At 36.9% G+C, this 21,950-nt stretch overlaps 1 protein-coding gene across 5 annotated transcripts in view; it reads right to left on the reverse strand.

Annotated features, from left to right (window-relative positions):
- The window catches only part of MYO5A (myosin VA), a 188,133-nt gene that overhangs the window by 96,743 nt on the left and 69,440 nt on the right, over positions 1 to 21,950 (reverse strand). For all 5 annotated transcript variants that reach the window (XM_049613638.1, XM_049613641.1, XM_049613640.1 and 2 more), the window contains exon 5: positions 4,482 to 4,638. In XM_049613638.1, coding sequence (XP_049469595.1) covers positions 4,482 to 4,638 — 157 coding nt within the window. The remainder of the gene's footprint in view (positions 1 to 4,481; positions 4,639 to 21,950) is intronic.

A 21,950-nucleotide genomic window follows, 5' to 3' on the forward strand; every position in this document is an offset into this window, starting at 1 on the left:
GCTGTGTAATATAAATAAGCTAGTTAAGACAAATTAATATCTTCATGGAGATGCTATTCCGGTGTTCAGAGCCTCATTAGCTAGAAGTTTCTATCATTTTACCCTGTGACAACAAAGGCCTAGTTGGACTGTTTATTAGCAGAGTATTAATAATTACCCACTCAATTCAAAGCCATTTTCTGAAACCAGACATACTAAAATCTGCCCTTGGAATTTGATAGTTTTCTCTATCTTGCAAAACATCTGCTATAGAATTCAGAGAATGTAACTTTCTGCTAATTTTTTATATAACTTTAAAAATTAAGGTAACATATGTACTACTTTTTTCAATGTTTATTTATTTATTTTGAGAATGGGGAAGAGGGGCAGAGGAAAAGACAGAGAATCTCAGGTAGGCTCCATGCTCAGCATGGAGCCTGACATGGAGCTCAGTCTCACAGCTATGAGGTAATGACCTGAGCCAAGATCATGACCTAAGCCAAAATCAAGAGTCAGATGCTTAACTGACTGAGACACCCAGATGCCCCTCATACGTACTACTTTCTGACTTAGGTAACATGCTTCCATAAAGTTTTGTTTCAAGGCAAAGCAAAAAACAAGTGTAGTAAGAAAAGCAAGTGTTCACATAATGCATATATTAAATGTTTAATAAACAATTTCACATACGATTAATACCATTTACTTGTACAAAGCCTAAGACTATCAGAATTAATATATTAAAGTCGTAGCAGAGAGAAAGGCGTGAAAATGCTCTGGTGTATTAAAAAAGCAATACAAATATAAGTGATGAAAACAGTAATAACATAGCCACAAAAAATCAACACATTAGATTCTCTGATCAGTCAAAGAAAGCACATTTTCACTCTGTGAAATACAAGGCAGATACTGTCCTATTTTGCTTTGGCAGTGAGAACACTGCTATATTTCAGATTAACATTTTAAATGGAAAGAGTGATGGAAAGCTATCTTCCAAGCAAAATAAGAGTGAACTAATATAGCCTAAGATAATTTAACAATACATTTACTTAGATATTCCCTTTCTTGATGGCATGAAAAGTACAACAAAAAAATCTCCATATATTCCAGTTATTTTTATTTTATTTAGAAAAGGAAATTAATGATAAATGCAGGATTTTCTTTCACCACACACGTTTCACCACTCTGTCACAGAGCAGAGGAAGAAGATGTAGTAATTACAGCAATGGCAGTAATAGCCACCGAGTGTTTACTAGGCACTGTCCCAAGCACCTTTCTGCCACCAACTAAGGAAGCTGGGGAAGGGGGCACCACAGCCACTCCTTCCTCCCTGACTCTATCCCACCTTCCAGATGCCATCTCTCTATCTACTCAGAGTGGGAGTCAGAGCGGCCAAGCTGTCAAAACAGCAGTACACTCTATGAGAATCTGCAGTGAGTAGGCCAGGGTTGAAACAGACTCCTCCCCTCTGTCTTTGAGTGAAATGTATTTAAACATAGAGCAAAGAATGGTAGAAGAAGCAAATGAAATAGAAGTCTGAAGATCTGGGTATTAGACCAGGCCCTATTACCAACTTGCCAACATTTAATCCTCTGAGGAATGCTAGTGACTCCAAGTGTAAACTGCCTAGGTGAGATGAGCTCCAGGGTCCTTTTCAAAACTAAAACTAGGGGCGCCTGGGTGGCGCAGTCGGTTAAGCGTCCGACTTCAGCCAGGTCACGATCTCGCTGTCTGTGAGTTCGAGCCCCGCGTCGGGCTCTGGGCTGATGGCTCAGAGCCTGGAGCCTGTTTCCGATTCTGTGTCTCCCTCTCTCTGCCCCTCCCCCGTTCATGCTCTGTCTGTCTCTCTCTGTCCCAAAAATAAAAAAAATAAAAAATAAAAATAAAAAAATAAAAAAAAATAAAAAATAAACTAAAACTATACATGCTAAGCCTTGAACCTGGTAAGGAAAGGTTCTATATACAAACAATACCTTTTGTTCATTCCCTCTAATTGCTCCCTCTGCCTTTTAAGTACTATATTTACAACAGACCCCCTTAATGCTATTTTCATTTCAGTTAGCAAGAAACTTCTAAGGAAAAGTTTTGTGGTCTTGATTGTACTACTGATTTCAGTGAAGTGTTGAGTGAGTTCCTCCTCTTTACGAAAAGCACATAAAAGTCTTCAACTATGGTTATTAAAGATATAAAAGAACTATTAAGATCCAGTATGCCCCAAGAATATTTTCCTGTCCCCATCTTAGGATGAAAATTTCCTAGAGAAAAGGAGGAAAAGAAAACATGAAAAAATGAGCAAAAAAGATTCATTTCTCTGTGCCTCATTTGTATTTTGCCAAAGGAGCCTATGCTGAGGATGAGCTTGTTTTCTAGAGGATAATGTGGAAATCCCCTTAGCCACTGGGCTGTGATGTTAATGTAGGACACTCATTATCCCAGGAGTTTCAGATCACTGGAGACCCAGACATGCCATCCTTGACATCACAGTAAAGGCCTCTGATATAGAGATGCAGTCTTGAGAAGCAGGTTTAAAGTTACAAACTTTCTAGGTCACATACTCAATATTTCATCTGTCTTCCTCCTATGACTGCAAACCCTTTGGTATCATTCTTAAGCCCCAGATTCCACTTTAATCTTTGAAATTGGTATGCCCTCATTTGTAGTTATTGAAAATTAGTTCTCTCTGTGCCAAACTTTCTTAATCCAAATTCCTTTGGAAAAACTACACAATGTAGAAGGGAATAGCTAAGCATAATTTTTTTGTTCAGTCTAGCAAACAAAGTAAATTCTTTCTAAGTACATATTAAAAAGTAGTATTTGTGGCCATTCTACTATCTCTCCTGCTAACACAAGTGAACTATGTATTGTGGAAAAACCGATGTACTATTTTTTGAATGAGAATATAGCAAGGTCATAAAATATGTCAATCAACTTGACATATTCTAGAAGGTTCATTCTGGACTTACATTATTATACGGTCCAGGCCTAGAAAAGGTGGGGTTCCTGGATGCCATCACAACTTAGACTGGGATATTCTAACATTAGGGACTAAGAATGAGCTAAATTATTGCCAAATACAGAGAATTTGTTGTTGTGACCAAAAATAGTCAAACTGATGGTAGGAAGCAAAGCAAAAGCCTGTTGTTTTCTGCCCCAAACCCAAAACATGGCTCTACAGATTATATTTCCCCAATATTAACTGTGGCATCCAGCACTACAGTTGGCATCTGTAGCTTAAATTCTTTAGAAATCTTAATATTTGCTTAAATTCTCTACTACTCTTTTTGGCATAAACCTCTGTTTCTCCCAGTCTGTGCCACTTCAGAAAGCTTCTCCAGTTCTCTTTCCTCAGTGCACTTATCCCAGGCAGCTCCATAACTTCCCCAGCATATCCTGTCCTCTCAATCCCAAGAACAGAAGTTCCGCTGCTCTGGAGGACAGCCCTGTGGGCAAGGGGTCACAGCACTCTGTTCTGAAGTGTCACACATGGCACTGCAAACCAGGCACAATTACCTCTGGACTGATTATTGCAAAAACCACTTGTACCACAGGTGCACCAGGCCAGTTCTAAACTCCGTCTGTGTTTGGGTGACAAATAAGGCTTGACAAAGGAAAAAAACAGGAATAAACAATGCTGACTTGAATTCTCAATGAGAAAGGTTTGTTCCTCCCTGTCTAAAATAATTTCTCTCCATTATTAATGAGAAATACTTTTCTCCATTTAATGGAACTACTTGCAAAAATGTTTGACTTTCTTAAAATCGTATTAATAGACAGATAATTCTCTAACTACAAATCCTGGAATATTCAAATTCTTACACAAACAGGTCCACTTTCTTTGGAATGAGCATTTCCACTCTGTATACATATTTCACCTTTGAAAGGACATCCTTTTGTAGTTGTCCTTTCTCAGGAATTTATTAAATTGTACTGAATTTCTTTTTCTAGCCTACAGCTTTGTGATATGCTCGACAAAAACAAGAAGAAAAATGTTCATAAGATCATGACTTAAGCTTATAGTTAAAATCTGGGGGAAAAATATAGAAAAGGCTAACAGGTTGTACTAAGTATAGAAAATGAAATGTGGGCAAAGGGATGATAAAATTCTTCATGCTTGAGCATGGAGAATCCTATGAACTCAGAATTAGAGGGAAATGAGGAACACACTTCTACTACAAGGAACAATAGATAGGAGTCAAATAACTAGGAGAATAGAAATTTTGAAAATGAAATACCACTACCAGCTATTTAGAGGCAACAATTCAAAGGTAGGTTAAGAGTGCAGGATTATGGAATAAAGTAAATGCCTCCATAGCTGGGCTTTACTCAAATGTCTACCTTACTGACTTTTTACTTTTCTGAGGTCTCTTCTTACTAATATGTGGAAAAGTATTTTCCTACTTTTAGTGGCCAGGACATCCTCAACTTTCTTACATGTGCTGTTTCAATTTTTGGGGCATGTTTCTTAAGAAAATATAGTAACAAGGTCAAGGCTGCTGCTGTCTTACCTCCATAATGGGGTTGGAGGCCAAGACCTTTTCCTCAACATTGGCTTCACTGGCAGAACCACTTACAGTTGCAAAGTATCGCATGGCATACTTAGCTGAAACTGTTTTTCCTGCCCCAGACTCTCCACTTACGATGATGGACTGATTTCGTTCATCTCTGTAAAACAAAGAAGAGTAACTGTCAGTGCTGCCCACTCCTGAATGTTATTAACATTATTTCCTCTGTGCTCTCATCAAAGAGCCATGGTGAATTTCTCCTGGTTCATATGTCCAGCAATGTGGGAAGGAACATAAGAATGATATTTCCTAATAAAAGTAACTACTTACAGGGGCATCTGGGTGGCTCAGTCAGTTAACAATTTGACTCTTGATTTTGGCTCAGGTCACTATCTCACAGGTTTGTGAGTTTGAGCCCCACAATGGGCTCTGTGCTAACAGTGCAGAGCCTGCTTGGGATTCTCTCTCTCTCTCTCTCTCTCTCTCTCTCTCTCTGACCTTCCCCTACACACATGTGCATTCTATCTATAAATAAATAAATAAATAAATAAATAAATAAATAAACTTAAAAAAAATAACTACTCATAAACTAGTAATGAACAGAGAGGGGGAAGAAGATATAAAACATCGAATCAGAGAACATCACATCTGAGGTGAACCTGTAATAGAGGGTCTCTGAATTTTTTGTGTGTACATGTCTCAAACACATTATTTAATTTCTGGATAATAATTCTAGTATACTACAATACTGTTGTCAATCACCTCAGAAGAGAAAGGAGCCACAGCAAAGGAATTTAAAAGAAAATCCTATTAAAATTATAAATTGTCTAGTAGTTAACAGTCCTTAAAGTAATATCTCCCACGAACTCCAGCTTCTGCTGAAAGTGTCCTCATTAGTAGAGAAGAAATGCTTCATTTATTTGTTGGTGATTTGTTCAAATATGTCAGAACTCAAAAATTACTATTACCTCTTTAATTCACCCACACAATGACTCAAAAACTCTGATATACTTGCTCATAAGACTATCATTTCTTTGAGGATAAAGACCTAGATCATCTTTATCTTTAATATCCAGCACCTAATCCAGAGCCCAACACATCACAGAAACTCAATAAATGTGTATTGATTATAAGTAAATAAAACTTCAATGAGCAACCTAGCCTAAGAATAATTCTGTTTAGACTACAATTTCTACTAGGACAGAAGTAGGAAACTTGTACTTCCTAAGATGGAACCTGCAATCAGCTTTTTATCAAGATAACAGAACAAGTACATAAAGGTGGTATCATTTGTGCCCTTAATTTGCAAAGAGACAGGATCAGAATGATATCAAAGATTTTTAGTGGGACTATCCTACAAGGCCACAAGATGGGGAGGTTATTCTACTATAGAAGATGATCTTTTTATCTTTAAAAGGAGACTTATTTATCCAACAAATACACCTACTACACCTATCAAACACCTACTACATGCCAAACATTGTGCTAAATACTAGGGATACAAATTAAATAAGCTGGGATCCGTGTCCTCAGTGGTGAATGGTCTAACAGGAATGAGAGACCTAGTAATTCAAGATTATAATACTCGTGATGGGGCATTGAAAGGAGGAAGAGGTGATCAGGAAAGGCTCCCTAGAGAAGATACAAGAACAAGGTCTAGAATGATAACTAGGAAAAAGCAAGGGATGAGGAAGTTAGAAAGGAAACATACCAGGGAAAAGAGACAACAAAATAAAAGCTCAGAAGCATGAGAAGTTATAATTATAATTATGAGAAGTTATAATTCGATTTGGCTGGAACATGGAGTTATGACAGATAAGGTTGCAGAAATGACCAAGAACATGATCACAAAGTTCTTACATGAGAGGTTAAGGAATCTGAAGTTTACCTAAAAATGATGGAGTGCCATTATAGGGTTTTACACAGAAAATAACACAATCTAATTAGTAAAAATCACTCTGGCAGCAATATGGACTATGGGCAGCAGGGTGTCCAGATGTAAAATTATGAAAGTGTGAGTAAAGGCTGTGGTGGTCCTGACTGAGAGAGGTAGATGGGTTTCAGAGACACCAAAGTGATAGCATCGACAGTACTTGGCAATAAATTTTCAAAGTAGAAATTTAGGACTTTTCTGAGGAAAAGTTTCTTTTTCTTTTGAGAAATGAGGCTAACTGTCTTATTTTATAGACCTTGAAAAATACAGTAGGAGTACGCAGTTCAGGCCTGAGTATGCACACTTACATCACATTACCAGGACAGATAGCAGTCTATTCCTAACACCCAGACTCCCATATTGTGGGGAAGATCAGGAGGATCAAGGTGACACACTAAGGAATGTTTAATTTGTATAGTACAAGCTTGCATGTAATCCCCATTTTTATGACACATCATGGAATCTCATACTCATCATCTCATCATCTTTCTTTTTATCTGAATTTACAGATGGAACTGAATACTCCCATTGCCTCTGTTGATTCATGGCTGATTTCAAAATAAATCATCTAATAAAACAGTTCTCATTTTGGTGCCAGTGCACTTTCTTTTAGTCATTTAAAATGTCCCCAGAATTCACCTTTTTTCGATACATTAATCAAGGCATAGTATCAATAGTTTTTGGATTCCCTTCTACAATATGAGTGGAAAAATTATCTCTTTGTAATTTCTGCATGATCAGTTCTGTCACTGTGCCTGTGTGACAGCACTCCTTCCAAGAGCAAACAAGGTGAGGAGGCTTCCACAAGTCTGACGTAATTATTAATGGGAACTGCTATTCTAAACTGTACTGCATTTAAAAGGCTACTTCAAGTCTTAATATCAAAATGTTATATCAAAAATCTAAAAGTTCATGTGAAATAGCCCTTTCCTATAATCTGGGGAAAAAGAAAAATATTAAAGATGATAAGATCAAAAACTATTCAAATGAACAGAGATTTGGACAAATATATACATATATACACTGATACAAAGCACATGCCATATACATTTTCTTTTCCAGGATATAGGATCCTGGATCCATATGATCAATAGTTTTTAAAAATTTTTAAGGGATTTTATTATTTCTTTTATATTTCCCTGACTTTTTGGCAGGCTTCCCTTTTTTACCAAGGTTAGTAGAGCATTCCAATATATAAATAAGCACTACTCTTTCATTATATAAGCTCCTTTGCATCCAGGTTCTAATTTTAGATCTGTCATTTACCAGGTACATAGCTTAGAACAATTGCATGACCTCTATGGGTCACAGTTTTCTCATCTTTAAGATTAAATAGTACCCAAAGTCCTTCTCAAATTCTCAAGTACTATAATCTAAAAGTCTAACTCTGGAGTGGATTTTTCAAATCTTGGGTGGTCTATAGCCTGCACTCTAAGCCAAGGTAAACTCTTAGGACCCAGAATAGTTGGGAAAGGACAGGCCTATAGACACTCAGATGGTCTTGAGTGGCCATATGTGAAATGAGCAACATTTCTTTTCTGAAGGATCCCTGGATTTAAGATGGCCAAAATCAAAAAAGGGCTACAAAGAGGAAAAATGTAAAATAATCAATTCACCTGCTTTTATTATTTATAAATGTTTATTTATTTATTTATTTTGAGAGAGAAAGAGTGCAAGTGCAGGAGAGGCAGAGAGATGGAGAGAGAGAATCCCAAGCAGTTTCCATCCTGCCAGTGTGGAGCCCAACGTGGGGCTCAATCTCACAAAACCATGAGATCATGACCTGAGCCGAAATCAAGAGTTAGACATTCGACCAACTGACCTACCCGGGCAACGCAATTAAATGCTTTTAAATTAAACACAGGAAGAAGAAGTTTGTAGGTACAATAAAGTTTTTAAAATGTTTTTCAGTTCTATGTGGCCATACGAAGAAATGCCCAAAAGATAGAACAAGAGCGAGACAGGAAGAAGTGGGGAGCCAAGCAGAGACACAGATGAGAGAAGGTTAACACATAATAAAGACACACAAAAGGAAAAACAGGAAAAGTATGACAGAGATGAGGAGAAAACAGACAAAACCATCAGGGACAAATATTTTATGGTTCACGCTTGCTTAGACCATGCACAAAAATAAATGCAAAATGGATTAAAGACCTAAAACCTTAATTCCTAGAAGAAAACATAGGCAGTAAGGTCTTTGACAGCAGCTGTAGAAAACATTTTTCTAGATATGTCTGTCTCCTTTGGTAGGGGAAACAAAAGCAAAATGAAACTATTTTTTTAATGTGTATTTATTTATTTTGAGAGAAAGAGAGAGTGCCTGTGCAAGTGGGACAGGGGCAGAGAGAAAAACCCAAGCAGGCTCTGCACTAACAGCGCATAGCCCAATGTGGGGCTCATGAACTGTGAGATCATGATCTGAGCTGAAATCAAGAGTCAGAGGCTTAACCGACTGTGCCATCAAGGTGCCCTAAACTATTTTTATTAATCAAAATAAAAAGCTTTTGCACAATAAAACAAAAAAGGCAACCTACTGAATAAGAGAAGAGATTTGCAAATGACATATCCAATAAGGGGGTTAACATCCAAATTATTTAAAGAACTTATACAACTCAATACCAAAAACCCCCAAATAATCCAATTTAAAAATAGGCAGAAGCCATGAATAGACATTTTTCTAAAAAAGACATAGAGATGGCAAACAGACACATGAAAAGATGCTCGTCATCAGTCATCATCAGGGAAATGCAAATCAAAACTACAATGAGATATCACTTCACACCTGTCAGATGGCTAAAAGCAAAAAGATAAGAAACAACAAATGTTGGCAAAGATGTGGAGAAAAAGGAACCTGCATGCACTGTTGGTGGGAATGCAAGCTGGTGAAGTCACTGTGAAAGACAGTATGGAGGTTCCTTAAAAATTTTTAAATAGAATCACCCTATCTATGATCCACTAATTTCACTACTAGATATTTAGCCAAAAAAAAAAAAAAAAAAAAACACGAAAACACTAATTTGAAAATATAGATAGATAGAGATAGAGATACTCCTATGTTTACTACAGCATTATTTACAATAGCCAATATATGGAAGCAACCCAAGTATCCATCCATAGATAAATGGATAAAGATGTGGTATATTTACACAATGGAATGTTACTCAGCCATAAAAAAGACTGAGGTCTTACCATGTGCAACAATATGGATGGACCTAGAAGATATTATGCTAAGTGAAATAAGTCAGTCAGAGAAAGACAAATACCATAATGTCATTCACATGTGGAATTTAAGAAACAAAATAAATGAACAAAGGAAAAAAGCCAAAAGAAAACAGATTTTTAAATACAGAGAACAAACTGGTGGTTGCCAGAGGGGAGGTGGGTGGGAGGATGAGTGAAATAGGTGAAGGGGATTAAGAGTCCACTGATCGTGACGAAAACTGAATAATGCATAGAATTACTGAATCATTATATTGTAAACGTGAAACTAGTATAACACTGTGTTAATTATACTTGAATAAAATAAATAAATAAATAATTTTTAAAAATTTATGGTTCAAGGTGAATATCATAGTCTACCCTTTTCCATTCATTTGAGCTGTCAGCTTTAAATAGTTATATATGTGTAAATAATAATTTATAGTTCTTTGAAATTTTGACTATCTGTTCAGTCAGTATTTATAATGCTCCAAGTACTCTTGTCCTTATATTACAAGAACCTTCTTTCTACTTTTAGGATATAGATATCACTTCAAAAGCCAGACAAAACCAAGTTAAAGAACAGAGATTCTCCACTCTTCATCAAGGACAGATCAATCTGGACCATCTTAAGGCTGCATGAACCAAAGATTTATGATTTCCGGCTTGGCGAGTTCTCTCAAGGGCCTCTACAGTAATACCAAATACCTGGGTACTGGGTGTCTTGGAGATAAGCTCTTCTGACCTGTTTTATCAATGGTGGTTGCAGGGGCTCTAATGTGAACTAAAAGCCCCCACCTAAAAACACTGTTTCATTCATTTATTTAAAAAACATTTAATGAGCAGCCATAATGTGCCAATCATTTTATGAAGATAAAAGACTCTGGGGTCATTGTTTATTGAGAGAGAATTGTACTTATTGAAAGTATAGTTAAAATATAGGGAAGTAATTGCTAGAAAAGAGGTCTATCCAGGAGAATATGAAACAAGGGAAGAAGGATACGAAATTGGTGGCAGATGTAAGAAGATGACGTCAGGAAATACTTTCTTGAAAAGGTGATGCCTTAATTGACTTTTACATGATTAGGAAAAACTACGTTGTATAGGAACAAGGCAATGGGAATTAAATTATATAGAGACACCTGAAATCTCAGGGGAAAAATTATTCAAGAATAGAATAGCCACTCTGGGTTAATGAAAGAGAAGAGTTACATCGTAGTCCATTTTCCTTCTTTGGTTTTCAATATCTATATCTATCTAGTCTTTATATCTGTATCTATTTGGTCACCCCAACCTTTTCTTGTATCTATTAAGTTTTCATTTTATATCAGGTGTATTCTTTTATAGATTTTCCTTCTGAACTTTACCCTTTAAAAAATGTAATCTCTCTAGTTCATCATGGTCATATTGAATACTATTCATATCTTCTAAGACCATCAACCTCTTCTCTGCAAATTTAATGAGCATACTTTTCATTCACATCCTGGTCATTCATGACTCAACTAAGTAATGCCAACCTCAGACCTGACTCATGCGGAACACAACTTAATATATCCACCCATGTTGATGTTGACTCTCTGACAGCCATCCACTGGGTGTTGCCATTTACCTTAGGTAAGTGTACAAGCACCTGCATCTAATTTTTAGCTTATAAGTGAACATGTTTGCATTAAACAAAATCTAGAGCTTTACTTTTTTGCAGGCAATCAATCTAATTGTTTCTTATTTAATCACTTGTTAAAAAGAGAAAATATTAAGTTCACGTGATATAAGGCTTTCTTCCAAAGCCATGTTTTTTACTGTGATGACTTAAAGATGTGGCTTCAGCCAGCATTACATTGATTCTAAAACCAGACAAAGACCCCAGTAAAAAGGAGAACTACAGACCAATTTCCCTGATGAACATGGATGTAAAAATTTTCAACAAGATACTAGCAAACCAAATCCAACAATACATTAAAAGAATTATTCACCACATTCAAGTGGGGTTTATTCCTGGGATGCAGGCTTGGTTCAATATCTGCAAATCAATCAATGTGACAGATCACATTAATAAAAGAAAGGATAAGAACCACAAGATCCTCTCAATAGATGCAGAGAAAGCATTTGACAAAATACAGCATCCTTTCTTGATAAAAACCTCCAAGTAAGTAGGGATAGAGGGAACATACCTCAAGATCATAAAGGACATATACAAAAGACTCACAGCTAATATCATCCTCAATGGGGAAAAACTGAGAGCTTTCCCCCTAAGCTCAAAAACACAACAGGGAAGGGGTGCCTGGGTGGCTCAGTCAGTTAAGCATTCGACTTTGGCTCAGGTCATGATCTCACGGCTCATGAGTTCGAGCCCCACATTGGGCTCTGTGCTGACAGCTCAGAGCCTGGAGCCTAGTTTGAATCCTGTGCCTCCCTCTCTTTCTGCTCCTCCTCTGCTGGTGCGCTCTTTCTCTCTCTCTCTCTCTCTCTCTCTCTCTCTCTCTCTCTCTCTCAAAGATAAATAAGCAATAAAAAATTTAAAAATTAAAAATTAAACAAACAAACAAAAAAGAACGCAACCAAAATGTCCACTCTCACCACTGGTGTTCAACATAGTGTTGGAAGTCCTAGCCTCAACAATCAGACAACACAAAGAAATAAAAGACATCCAAACTGGCAAGGAAGAAGTCAAATTTTCACTCTTCGCAGATGATATGATACTCTATGTGGAAAACCCAAGACTCCACCAAAAAACTCCTAGAACTGATAATATGAATTCAGCAAAATCACAGGATATAAAATCAACATACAGCTATCAGTTGCATTTCTATACACCAATAATGAAACACTAGAAAGAGAAATCAAGGAATCGATCCCATTTACAACTGCACCAAAACCCATAAAATACCTAGGAATAAAACTAACCAAAGAGGTCAAAGATCTGTATGCTAAAAACTATAGAAAACTTATGAAAGAAACTGAAGAAGACACAAAGAAATGAAAAAAACATTCCATGTTCATTGATTGGGAGAATAAGTATTGTTAAAATGTTGATACTATTCAAAGCAATCTACACATTCAATGTAATCCCTGTCAAAATAACACCAGCATTCTTCACAGAGCTAGAACAAACAATTCTAAAATTTGTATGGACCAGAAAAGACCCTAAGTAGCCAAAATAATGTTGAAAAAGAAAACCAAAGCTGGAGGCATCACAATTCTGGACTTCAAGCTGTATTACAAAGTTGTAATCATCAAGACAGTACAGTAGTCACACAAAAACAGATCAATGGAACTGAACAGATAACCCAGAAATGGACCCACAAATGTATGGCCAACTAATCTTCGACAAAGCAGGAAAGAATATCCAATGGAAAAAAGACAGTCTCTTTAGCAAATGGTGCTGGGAAAACTGGACAGTGACATGCAGAAGAATGAACCAGGACCCCTTCCTTACACCATACACAAAAATAAACTCAAAATGGATGAAAGACCTAAGTGTAAGACAGGAAACCATCAAAATCCTATAGAAGAAAATAGGCAGCAACCAGTTTGATCTTGGCCACAGCAACTTCTTACTAGACAAATGCCCCAAGGCAAAGGAAACAAATGCAAAAATAAACTATTGGGCACCTTGAGTGGCTTGGTTGAGCATCTGACTCTTGGTTTTGGCTCAGGTCATGATCTCACGGTTTGTGAGTTTCAGCCCTAAATCAGGCTCCATGCTGGCAACACGGGGCCTGCTTGGGATTCTCTCTCTCTCTCTCTCTCTCTCTCTCTCTCTCTCTCTCTGCCCTTCCCCTGCTTGCACAATCAATCAATCTATCAATAGAATGTGCCGGCACACTGGTGAAAGCTGTGCTTTAGAGAGGCAGAGAGACTATTAAGGTCATTCAATTCCTGAGAAACCGGTCACACTGCTATCAGATCCTCTCATGTCAAATTGAATTCTCTGTTCCATCACTACAGAGCCTTAATATAGAGGTGCCTTAACAGAAATAGCCAGTTATATATATTTATAACTTTTATAGACTCATACTTACTGTATTTTAATGCTTCTACAACTTTATGGGGCAGCTAGTACCCACTAAGTGCCAAATTCTTCAAGAATCCTGAAGAACAGTCATATACAAGGAGCTGAGGTAGTCTCAAAGTAAAACTTGAGTGGGATCATGAAGAATACATAAAAATCGGGCAGAAACAGGAGCATGGAGAAGGAAATTCTAAGCTGAATAAAACATGCAAAATTTATGTATGCAATGTTAATTTGAGGGAGTAGATGTATTAGAATAGGGGAGTGTAGTTGAAAATAAGAAAATGACAAAGAAGAAAGGTTTTGGAGTCTCAAAGCTAAAACCAAATACCAGCTCCTAGATTCTATTTATTAGACTGACAGCCTGAACAAGTTATTTTCCTCAGTTTCCTCACCTGTAAGGCAGGGGTGATGATGTCTGCTCCCATGCTTGCACAGCAGACATCTAAACCTGGTAGCTCTTAATACAAGTTAATCTACCTTTATATATCATACCTAAAGTTCCTTATCAGGTAGCATATATTACTTCAAGTCTATTTGCATAAACAGGATACTTGGTACCACAGGGCAGCAGAGTCACAGTTGGTAACAGGAGAGATTTTATAATCTATAATAGCAGGCCGATGGAACTCAGGACAGAGAAGCCTTCAGAAAAACTGCCTAGGGGCCCCTGGGTGGCTCAATCAGTTAAGCGTCCAACTTCAGCTCAGGTCATGATCTCACAGTTCGTGGGTTTGAGCCCCATGTCGGGCTCTGTACTGACAGCTCACAGTCTGGAGCCTACTTCAGATTCTGTGTCTCCCTCTCTCTCTGCCCCTTCCCAATCTTACTCTGTCTCTCTCCATCTCTCAAAAATAAATAAACGTTGAAAAAAAATATTAAAAAGAAAAAGTGCCTAGCCAAATGAAAGAAGGAGCCACCCTAGGAAAAGGCCTAGCAATAAATAATCAAGAGTAATAGGGGCGCCTGGGTTGGTTGAGCTCCGTTGGTTGAGTGTCTGACTCCTGATTTCAGTTCAAGTCATGATCCCAGGGTCATGGGATCAAGTCCCATGACAGGCTATGAGCTGAACGTAAAGCCTGCTTAAGATTTTCTCTCTCTCCCTCTACCATTCTCCCCTGCTTGCACACACTCTCTCTAAAAAATAAAAATAAAAAAAATAATTAAAAAAAACAATTAACAAAAAAAGGGGGGCGGTGCCTGGGTGGCTCAGTTGGTTAAGCATCTGACTCTTGATTTCGGCTCAGGTTGCATTTCATGGTCATGAGATCAAGCCCCAAGTTGGGGTCCACAATGGGCATGGAGCCTGCTTGGGATTCCCTCCCCCCAACTCCTCTCTCTTCCCCTTCCTTGCTTGTACACACATGCACACACATGCGCTCGCTCTCTCTCTCTCTCTCAAAAACTAAAAATACATTTAAAAAAAATTTTTTTTAAAGAATATAACCAGATGAGAGGCTAAAGTGAATGAAAAGAGAATATAGACCTAAGACTTCATAATGATGAGGACTGATGATAGTAACAGCCTATATTTAAATACTTATTAAATTTTTTAACTGAAGTATAGTTGACATAGAATGTTACATTAGTTTCAGGTGTACAACACAGTGATTCATTAAGTCTCTATGTTATGCTATTCAAAGTGCTTTTATGTTTATCATCTAATATACTTTTTACCTTTGAAGTGAGCACAACAGGTATTTTTTTTTTCCTTATTGGGGAAAATAACACAGAGAGGTTAGATGGCTTATCCAAGTTTAGAACAGAGCTCTATGAATGTCACATACCACACCTCCTGGTTTCCAAGAAGAAAGTCTATACCATGCTCCTTCTGCTTTACTACACAACTCCTTACCATAGTCTGCTCTCTACTAGGAAGAGCAAAATGCTTATGTATTAGCCTCCAAGAAACAAAAAGGTAACAAACGCATACCACAGAATACTACATAAGTGTCAAGGTAAACCATCCAGTGAAATTGCTCCATTTTATAGGTAATAAAACTGAGACTAAGGCAGATGAGGAGATTTAACCTTACATGGTTATTTATTGATGCATGTCTGATTAGTACACAGCTCTTTTTCACTATACCAAGGTTATGCATATAAACTAATTTATGTCAAGAAAACCCAGGGTTGCCTGGGTGGCTCAGTCGGTTAAATTTCTGACCTCAGTCCAGGACTTTATGAACTCGGTTTGTGAGTTTGAGCCCTGAATTTGGCTTTGTTGCTCACAAGTGCAAAACCTGCTTTGGATCCTCTGTTTCTTGCTCTTTCTGCCTCTGACCAGGCCCCCCTCCCCACCCCTGCCGTGCATGCACACTCTTTCTCTCTCAAAATATTTTTTAAAAAAAAGAAAACCTATAAATGAAACTTAGTCAAAAAAGTTTATTTACCTTTTACAATGGAAAGAAAATAAACCAAATTAATCAATATTGCCTGATTTTAAGGAAATAAAAGAAAAAAAATTATGTGTTAAGGAAAATTTACTGTCATTTAGTTACCAAAGAGCAATCAGTGCCAGCAAGAGAAAAGACTGGCAAGAATGGGAAACAAGAACATGAGAAGAAAGACAGAGCAGCCCACTGACACTTGCACATCTCCTCTGTGAGTCAAAGGGACTATTAAAAGTAAGAGGCTAGACTATGAAGGTATTCTATGAGGGCACTGCTCTCTATAAAAGCTTAGAAAGGAGTCCTGAGGCAAGGATCCTGGTTATTGCTATTGTCATTGGACATATGCCTACTGGGGAAGAATCATTTGTATCAGTTTTGTTTTGAGAATAGATACCTAAAATGAAACTCCAACCCTTCCTCCTCCCTCCCTTCCACCCCACATACAAAACCTGCTCTTCCTTCAATCTCCTCCATCTCAGTAAATGGCAACTTCCACTTTCCGGTGCTCAGACCAAATACCTTGCCTCCATCCGTGACTCCTCTTTTTCTTTCATACCCTCACACAAGCAAGCCTTTATCCATTCTATCTTAAAAATATATCCAGAATCCATCCATCCACTCTTTCCATCTTCATTAATATACTCTTCAACTGGATTATTATTTCTTAATTGGATCAATATAAAAACCTCCTAACTAGTCTCTTGGATTCTACCCTTGTCCTACTACCAACTGTTTTTTTAATTTTTGCTTTTGTTTTCTAACTAGTTTTGATATGATTTCAAACTGGTTTTTTTTTTCCCCACTGATTTCAAACTCACAGAAAATTACAAAACTAGTAAAATGAACTCTCATATATGCTTTACTCAGATTCACCAATTGTTTAGGTTTTGCCTGTTTGCTTTATTAACCTCTCTATTTCTCTTATATTTTCTGAAATATTCAAGAGTAGGTTACAGACATGATGGCTCCTACATAATTTAAACTACTATATTTCTTAAGAACAGTGACATGCTTTTATACATCTATAGTAATCAAAATCAAGAAATGTAACAGTGACATAGTAATATTATTTATTTCACACATATCTATATTCCAATTTTATCAACCATCCAGCAATGTTCTCTACAGTTTACCTTACCTGTCCCATCATCACAGATTCAATTCAGAATATTCACTGCATTTAACTGCATGTATTGTTCATCACTTTTAATCTAAATGCTTCCTCAGCCTTTCCTGGACTTCTCTGACCTTCATAATTTTGAAGGGTATCTATAGTTATTTTGTACAATGCTCCTCATTTTTAGTTTTTCTGGTGTTTCTTCCTGATTAGATTTAGGATATGTATTTTTGGCAGCAATTTATGGTCAATTTTTATCATAGCTGCAAGATGAGGCCATTCCTCTGTTCAAAACCCGCACTCAGAGAAGTCAAATTTGCTATGACAGCCCACACCTCTTGGTAGAATTCTTGCAGTTGATGATCTCTCTGCTTGGAATATTCTTCCCCAGATATGTGAATGACTTGCTTTATCCTTTCCTTCATGTTATTTTTTTTTAAGTTTTATTTATTTGTTTTGAGAGAGACAGAGAACATGAATGGGGGAGGGGCAGAGAGAGAAGGCGAGAAAGAACCCAAGCAGGCTCCAGGCTCTGAGCTGTCAGCACAGAGCCCGACACAGGGCTCGAACTCACAAACCATGAGATCATGATATGAGCCAAAATCAAGAGTCAGATGCTTAACCACCTGAGCCATCCAGGTGCCCCCTTTCTTTCATTTTATTACTCAAAAGACAGCTTACGTTTTTATGGAGTTAGGTAAGTTGATATCAAAGTCTCTATGGAAAAACAAACACCTAAAGATAGCTAGGAAAATAATGAAAAAGACAAACTATGAGAGGGTTTAATGGTACCAAACATTAAAAAAAAATACTACAAAGCCACTATAATTAAAACAATGTGAGGGGAAAGTGGGTGATAGGCACTGAGGAGGGCACCTGTTGGGATGAGCACTGGGTGTTGTATGGAAACCAATCTGACAATAAATTTCATATTTTAAATAAATAAATAAATAAATAAATAAATAAATAAATAACAGAGTGAGGGGGCGCCTGGGTGGCTCACTCAGTTAAAGTGTCATGATCTTGTGGTTCATGAGTTTGAGCTCCACTTCAGGGTCTCTGCTGTCAGCACAGAGCCTGCTTCACATCCTCTGTCTCTCTCTCTCTCTGCCCCTCCCCCATTTGCTCGCTTGCTCTCTCTCTCTCTCTCTCTCTCTGTATCGCTCTCTCAAAAATAAACATAAAAAACAAAAAAACCAGTGTGGTACTGGGACATGAAGACATAAAGGGAGGTGAAAAGAACTGAGCCAAGATATTGAACCCAAAACATGAGAAAACCTAGGATATGACAAGTGACATCTGAAATAACTGGGGCAAAATAGGTTTCTTAATAAGTGCTGCTGGGGTAACTAGGTAAGCATTTGGAAAAAAGATAAATTTAGATCCCTATCTCATATAATACAAAAGAATAAACTTCAATGGGATCAGGGACCTAAAAGTACATTATAAAACAATACAAAGAAGAAAACATGGATAAATTCCTCTTTTACCCTGGTATAGGAAAAGGCGTTGGGTGTTTTTTTTTTTTTAAGTTTATTTATTTATTTTGAGAGAGAGAGAGAGAGAGAGAGAGCAGAGAGAGGAGGAGAGAGAATCCCAAGCAGGTTCCTCCATGTCAGCACAGAGCCTGATCAGGGCTCGAACCCATGAGCCATGAGATCATGACCTAAGCTGAAATCAAGAGTTAGACACTTAACTGATTGAGCCACCCAGGCACCCCTAGAGAAAGGTTTTTAATACTGACTCAAAATCTCTAGTAATAAAATAAAAGATTGATAACTTTGCATGGAAAAAAAAAAAGCACAAAATAAATCAAAAGAAAACTTATAAATGGAGGGGGGATATTTACAATATATACCACAAAGAGCTAATATCCCTAATGTATTTTTTAACTCTTAAAATTGAGGATCAAAGGACTAAACGCACAACCAAAAAACTGAAAAGACATAAATGGACAGTTCACTGCATAAACAAAGACACAAACACATTGATAAAATGGCTTTTAAACATACGAAAAGATGTTCAAATTCACTCATATTTAAAGAAATACAAATATAAACAACCTTGAGATATCATTGGATAGTGAAGAACTGCAAAGAAAAACTACATATTTTTTGTTGATGAGGCTACGGGGAAGCAGGCATTCTTGAACATTTTTGGCAGAAATAAAAACCCGTATAACCCTTATAGAGGGAATCTGGCAATACCTACTAAACTACATTTAAACCCACCTTTTGACCTAGCAATGCCACTTTTAGCAACCTACCTTAAGCTACATTTCCAAAAATACATAAATACATATGCACCAGGTTATTACAGCATTGTTTATAATTGCAAAATGTTGAAAACAATCTAAATGACCACATATGGGAAAGTGGTTGAATAAACTAATAAAGTGAGTAAGATAAAGAACTAACCTAAGTAACTTTGGAAATCAGTACTTTATATACCATAAGGCTAAAGACAAAATGAATTGGACACAAATATTGTACTTGAGTGGTAAATTTGCTTCTCATGGGGGTATGGGATAATATTTTTAGAACTACTTTACTACTTTATGAACATTCTAGGATTGAGCAAAGAAATATACATATATATATGTATATGTATGTGTGTGTGTGTGTGTGTGTGTGTGTGTATACACATACATACAGGATAAGGAGACCAGGTTTCTAAAGACCAAAGAAAGGAGATAAATGAAGGAAAAAGAGAAAGCAAAAATAAAAACTGTGGTGCTGAACTGGAATTGGATGTATCAATATGAACTCAAGTTTTTTTAATATATATACAGATAGACATAATAATATATACAGACATGTATCGGTGTGTGTGTGTGTGTGTGTGTGTAAAAATGTGTAACTTTTATATTTAGAGAAAGGCAAATTAATACAACACTGGGATACCATTTATCACCTGTCATTGTGGCAAAATTTTAAAAGTATGACAACACATTCTGTTGGTAAGGCTATGGGAAAACCTTTATTTCCTAGCTCTGTGAACTGGGCTTAAAGATGATGCCCCAATAGTAATGAGCATTCCTAGCAGAAAGATCTTTGTTTCTAAGTATCATTCCTCCAAAAAAGAAACCAGGGCTCCCTGAAGAAATTAAATAGCTGATTCTAGGGTTGGGGTAAGGAAATCAGAAAATGAGCCACATGTTGCTAAAATGTAAGAAAATGATCAAAACATAATAAAGGACTGTTGAAAGTACACTTGAAAAGAGCTCCAAGGTTTCAACAAAGTAAATCTGATAGAGTTTGAACAAAATCTGATAGAGTTTGAACAAAATAAATAGTGATAGTAATGAATAATCCATAGACTAAAATAAATATCCATGAGCCCATACTGATAGAAATAAAAAATAAATACTAAATAAATGGGGGGAAAGTAACAGCTCTTCCTTACAGCAGAAAATAGCAAATGACCACTTGATCAACACCACAGTAAAAATTGTTGCAGTCAAGAATCATCAATGGATGTTAAAATTAGTAAGTGAAAGTATGATGAAAAACAGGATATTTACATGGTCTCAAAGTATTTTCCCATAACACACTTATTAATTTCAAAGTTTAAAACAGTAATTAAAATAGAGAAATCTGGTAGATACTGCCTTAACTAAGTGATCAATGTTAGTATCCCCAGGAATCAGTATCTTATATCTCCTCTATATGATGAAGGGCACATCACTTCTGTGATATGACTGTCCAAAATGTGTGGCTAGCCTCAATTACTCGATCAGGAAAAAAACTCAAACTTTCAGGAGGGTAAGAATTTTTGGAGTCTATTTTGCCTAATTTTTCTACTGCTGTGTCCTCAGAGCCTACAAGATAGTTGGCCAGTATGTATTCTTCAAAAGTGTCAAAATCATGAAAGAAAAGAGGATTAATGGATGGTTCTAGATTGGAGGAACCTAAGGAGAAACACAAGGTACTATGTATGATTCTAGATTGAATCCTAGACCAGAAAAAGGGCATTGGAGGGGAAATGATAAACAGTGAACAAGGTTTTTAGATTACTTAACAGTATTATACAATGTGCATTTCCTGGTTTCAGTTATTTACAATGGTTACATAACATGTTAACATGGGAGGAAATGTGAGGGTAAGGAAATCAGTACCTCTGTGTACTATTTTTCCAACCTCTTTGTAAGTTTAAGGTTTTTTTAAGTTTGCGAAAAAACAGAGAGGGCAGCTTTACAATGAGGCTTTCCCTGAAATTACTACATATGCCCTCTTGCCTACCTGGCATTCCTTACTTACTTTCCTAACTTTATTTTCCAGGATAGCACTTATTAATATGTGAAAAACTGTGTATCTTCTGCCTCACTTCATGAGGGTAAAAACTTTTGTCTATTTTGTCTCATTTGTTTGCTGTTGTGTCCCCTATGCCCAGGACAGTGTCTGGATGGTGTTCAGTACAGGTCTACTGAACAAGTGTCTATAACTTCCCTGAAGATATAAGGGGCCTCTAAGAGTACTGGAAATGTGAAACTCCAGGATTCACATCTGGTAAACATGGCACCTCATCACTTGGTAAGAAAAAAAATGCGATCCTGCAATATGTATCTCCAACTATATGCCTAAGAGACGTGGTCTATTTAGCTGCTGTAGCACATTTTCTGTGTACAGACTTATAAATATATTTATAAATGGTGAACATAATATCATAACTGAAGCGTATTTTAAAACTGCCTAAAAAACAAAACTAAGCAAAAGGAAAAGAAACCAGCAAACCTATAGTAAAGAAATCACATTGACTGAGTCATGGGGGAATCATGAGGGAAGAAATGTTAGGAAACCAAAGTAAATCTAGGGTTGAA

This window comes from Panthera uncia, assembly GCF_023721935.1.
Source record: "Panthera uncia isolate 11264 chromosome B3 unlocalized genomic scaffold, Puncia_PCG_1.0 HiC_scaffold_1, whole genome shotgun sequence".
NCBI classification, from domain to species: domain Eukaryota; kingdom Metazoa; phylum Chordata; class Mammalia; order Carnivora; family Felidae; genus Panthera; species Panthera uncia.